Source organism: Hevea brasiliensis, unplaced genomic scaffold (assembly GCF_030052815.1).
Source record: "Hevea brasiliensis isolate MT/VB/25A 57/8 unplaced genomic scaffold, ASM3005281v1 Scaf113, whole genome shotgun sequence".
In the NCBI taxonomy this organism is placed as follows: domain Eukaryota; kingdom Viridiplantae; phylum Streptophyta; class Magnoliopsida; order Malpighiales; family Euphorbiaceae; genus Hevea; species Hevea brasiliensis.
Window position 1 is genome coordinate 101,044 of NW_026614601.1, and position 5,219 is coordinate 106,262.

Consider the following 5,219-nt stretch of genomic DNA (forward strand, 5'->3'; position numbering starts at 1 on the left):
GGGTTTATAATTTATTAATCTAGAGTTTACATATACATATTAATTATTTCCTATAAAATTAAAAAATTGTTACATTTTAATTCTTAATTATTTGAAAAGATCATATACCTCCTACCCTATGCCCACCAAAAAGCCTTCTGAAATTCTTTAAAAAAAAAAAAAAAAAAAAAAAACTTCTGAAACGTAGGGATTAAAATTATTTTTTTTTTAAAATACTAATTGAGTTGGTGCACTCGATTTTTTCTTTGAGAATTAATTCGCATTGCCTTTTTATTTTATTAGTTTTTTTTTAATATGTATTGCATAATATTTATACCCGTTATATATATATATATATATATATATATATATATATATATATATATATATATTTAAAATTTTTAAATATATAAATTTCTGTTAAATTTTTGTATGGGATAAAATATTATAATCATATATTGATTTTCAATATCCAATTAAACTTAGTACTTAATTATCACAATAGTAAATTGTTATGAGTATATTAAGTAAAGTTATTTTATATATTCTTTTAATTTTTTTTAATGTTTAATTTGTTAGTCTTAAGTAAAATTAGACTATAATTCTATATCATGTTACATTGAATTATTATTTTCTTTTAGAAGCATAACAACTATTAATGAAGATGAAAAATAATTCAATTGCATAATAAAATTTATTAAGAAAATGTCATATTATCATAAAATATTAAAATTATCACAAAGTTGAAATTAAACAGAAAATCAATAGCAGCTAATTATACACAAAAACATTAAAATTTAATTTGGTAATTAACTAATTTAATTTTTTTTTTCAAATTTTTATATACACACGTGATTTTATTTTTATATTTTCTATTAATTTTTATATATAATGTAATATTACTATAATATATTATTTTTTTAATAAATATTTAAATTTAATTATTCATGGTCATAATCACAACAAAAAATTAAAAAAATAGTTACAAAAATTACCAATCAAATATGCCTTATTTCATTGGTAGTAAAGATTACCGATCTACAAATTCTAGCATAGTTAATTGTTACTGACACAAAAAATATTATTACTAAATTTATTGATGAATTATTTCATAAGTAACTTAAAATTTTTTTAGATAATTTTAAGGAAAATTATACTTTTATAAATTATTGATTATTTACTAATAATATTTTTTATTAGGAACTAATGACGATAACAAATTATCATAGATAATTATTAATGACGATGACAATAAGTTATCGTAGATAATTACCAACGATAACTTTTCATAGCTGATTTTTATTTCATATTTTTAATTTAATTTAATTTAATTTTTAAATTTAATTTAATGTAAAATTTTAATTTAATTTAATTTTTAATTTATTTTTAATTCTTAAAATTTTTTATTCTTTTTAAATTAAATATTAATTATTTTAATTCAAAAGTAAAATTATTTTTTAATTTTTTAAGATTTAAATGATTATAAAAAAAAATACTAGTGAGCCCAAAATAGATCCCACGTAGTGGCTATACCATAATTGGCATATGTTAGAGAGTGACTTTTCTTTTATAAAGAAACTAACTATTTTCTTATCTATTCATAAATAATGTGAGAATTTTCACATTTTTTATAATTTATCGATGAATTACCGATAAAATCAATATTTGTTGATAATTACTGATGAAAAATTTGTCTAGCTTACATTTTTTTTAAGCTTTTTAAATTTTTTTTTCTTCTTAATATTACTGGCTAAATATGATTCGCTAGTAATTACCGACAATGAAATTTCATAAGTGAGCTTTTTATTTTTTTTATTTTCTTATTAATATTGCCATCTAAATATAGTTCGTTAGTAATTACTGATAATGGATTTTCATAGATAATTTATTTTAAAATTTTTATTTTCTATTTCTTTTTTAATATTATCGATAAAAAATAAGTTTGTTAATAATTATTGACAAAAAATTTTTATGGGTAATTTATTTTAAAATTTTATTTTTTTATTTTCTTCTTAATATTACCTACAAAAAAGTGAGTTCGTTAGAAATTTTGCAGGCAAAAATTTTTATGCTTTGTCAAAATTTTGTTTTATATTTTCTTCTTAGTATTATAACCTAAATATGATTTATTAGTAATTACCGATAAAAATTTTCATACATATTTATTTTAAAATTTTTTTTTCTTCTTAATATTACTTATGTTACTTACAAAAAGTGAGTTCGTTGCTAATTACTCATGAAATATTTTTATAAGTAAAAATTTGTAAGCTTTTTTTAAATTTTTTTTTATTGTTTTTTTCTTAGTATTATCGACTAAATATAGCTTGTTAGTAATTACCAACGAAAAATTTTATAGGTATTTATATTAAAAATTTTATTTTTTCTTAATATTATTTACAAAAAGCGAGTTCGTTAATCATTACCAACGAAATATTTTTGTAGGTAAAAATTTTTAAGCTTTTTCAAAATTCTTTTCTATTTTTTTTTTAGTATTACCTAGTAAATATGATTTATCAATAATTACCGATTAAAAATTTTAAACAGATATTTATTTTAAAATGTTATATTTTATTTTTTTCTTAATATTACTTATAAAAAGGGAAATTATTGATAAAACATTTTTGTAGGTAAAAATTTTTAAGTTTTTTCAGATTTTTTTTTCTATTTTCTTCTTAGTATTACTGACTAAATATAGTTCGTTGGTAATTATTGATGAAAATTTTTTATAGGTGTTTATTTCAAAATTTTATTTTTATTTTCTTTTAATATTACCTATAAAAAGTAAGTTCATTGATAATTATCGATGAAAAAATTTTTGTATGTAAAATCTTTTAATTTTTTTAAAATTTTTCTTTCCTATATTTTTCTTATTATTACCGACTAAATATAATTCATTGATAATTACCGATAAAAATTTTTTACATTTATTTATTTTAAAATTTTTATTTTTATTTTTTTAATATAATTTAATAATTTTTGAAATATTAATTTTAAAAATAAAATTTAATTGATTAAATTTATTTAAATATTAATAAGTGTAATATTTAATTAATTTGTAAAAATTTGTTGATTGAACTAATTATCTTTTAGCTCGATTCTTCGGGTAAGTTCCGAATCGAATTTAATATCCATCTACAAATTTATGAATAGAAAAATATAATACAATGTTTACATAATGTTGATTTTCATTAGTCAATGTTAAGTAACCATTGATGTATATTGCGAAATAAAAAAAAAAAAAAAAACACTAAATATATTCTCTTTTCATGGGCTCAATCAACTTTTGCAAGGCGGTGAAAAGGATAAGGGAGCCTAAAACGACAGAAACTCGCACAGAAGGACTCCAGCCGGCAAAGCCAAGACGTCACTTGTATTATTCGCTATAATAAATATATATTAATTAAAAAATAATTTTAAAATTAAATTTAATATATTTTTCAATAATTTTTTTCTCAGCAAGTAGCCAGCCTCAAGTACTGCTGCAACGACAAATACCTCAGCCTTATCGCGATCGTCCTTGTTCCTTTATCTTCTACACTTTACAGCAAAATTATGAACATCAGTACTAAAATGGAGAAAGCCCAGCTTGTTTTCGTCCCCGCCCCTGGTATGGGCCATATTGTATCGGCGGTGGAAGTAGCAAAGCTTCTTCTTACTCGCTGCCATCAGCTCTCCATCACTGTCCTTATCCTCAATCATTCTTCTATCAACTCCAAAGTTCATAGCTACATCGAATCTCAGCGAGCGTCCTCCTCTATTGTACCTACTCGTCTCCGATTCATTAATCTGCCCAAAGATGAGACTGAATTATTTAGTTTCTCTTCTTTCGTTAAGAGTCAGAAATCCCATGTTAAAGAAGCTGTGTTAAAGATCACTCAGTCTGACTTTGTGTCAAGTGTTGACTCGCCTCAGCTGGTAGGTTTTGTCGTTGATACATTCTGCTCGTCGATTATAGATGTGGCTAATGAATTTGGGGTTCCGTGTTACATTTTCTTTTCATCGGGCGCAGCTTTTCTTGGCTTCATGCTTTATGTGCAAAAGATTCATGATGAAGAGAAATTTGACCCCACTGAGTTCAAGGACTCAGATGCTGAGTTGAAAGTGCCAAGTTTGGTAAACCCATTTCCCGGTAGGGTTATGCCTTCTGCAATGTTGAGCAAAGAGTGGTTTCCTTTTATGCTCGACAACACGAGAAGGTTTAGAGAAGCTAAGGGTATTATAATAAATACATTCTTGGAGCTGGAATCCTATGCGATTGAGTATTTAAAAATGCCTCCTGTTTACCCTATGGGACCTATTTTAGATGTGGGGTTAGATGGAAGAAACAGTCACAAGGAAATCATGCAATGGCTTGATGATCAGCCTCCATTGTCAGTAGTATTCTTGTGCTTTGGTAGCAAGGGGAGCTTTAGGGAGAATCAAGTGAAAGAGATTGCTTGTGCACTAGAGCATAGCGGTTATCGATTCTTGTGGTCAATACGTCGACCGGCACCTCCGAGTTTCCTAGCATCTTCTAGTGATTATGAGGATCCACAAGAAGTCTTGCCCAAAGGATTCTTGGATCGAATAATTGGGATTGGAAAGGTGATAGGATGGGCTCCACAAGTGGCTGTCTTGGCTCATCCAGCCGTCGGAGGATTTATTTCACATTGTGGATGGAACTCTATACTGGAAAGCATATGGTTTGGTGTCCCAATTGCCACATGGCCAATGAATGCAGAACAACAGTTTAATGCATTTGAAATGGTGATAGAGTTGGAATTAGCAGCAGAAATTAAAATCGATTATAGGAACAACAGTGAAATAATTGTGAATTGTGATGAGATAGAGAGAGGAATAAGGTGTTTGATGGAGCATGATAATGAAAAAAGAAAGAAGGTGAAAGAGATGGGTGAGAAGAGTAGAAGGGCCTTAATGGAAGGTGGATCTTCTTACTCTTCGTTAGGCACTCTAATAAAAGATGTAATGGATAAGTTATCACAAAATAATTGTAATGAAGTTTAATTTTTGTTTATAGTTAAATATTATTTCCATCAACTTATAAAATATATTTATCTTTTTTTTTAAATGTTTCATTTAAAAATTAATATCAAATATTTAATTATGTGAATAGTAATTTCAATTAAAATTTATAAATCAATATATTAAAGGATGATAATAATTAAAATATCTGCTAAAATTAATATATTCGAACCCAAACCTAATTTTTATTTTCAATACTTAAATTCATCTCAAATTAA

The 5,219-nt window shown here is 24.6% G+C and overlaps 1 protein-coding gene across 1 annotated transcript; it reads left to right on the forward strand.

Moving 5' to 3' along the window:
- Nucleotides 1-3,461: 3,461 nt before the first annotated feature.
- LOC131169079 (anthocyanidin 3-O-glucosyltransferase 1-like) lies at nt 3,462-4,993 on the forward strand. Its single transcript, XM_058141503.1, has one exon. It carries the CDS (start codon nt 3,532-3,534, stop codon nt 4,981-4,983), a length of 1,452 nt encoding a protein of 483 aa, XP_057997486.1. The 5' UTR covers nt 3,462-3,531; the 3' UTR covers nt 4,984-4,993.
- Nucleotides 4,994-5,219: the final 226 nt, after the last annotated feature.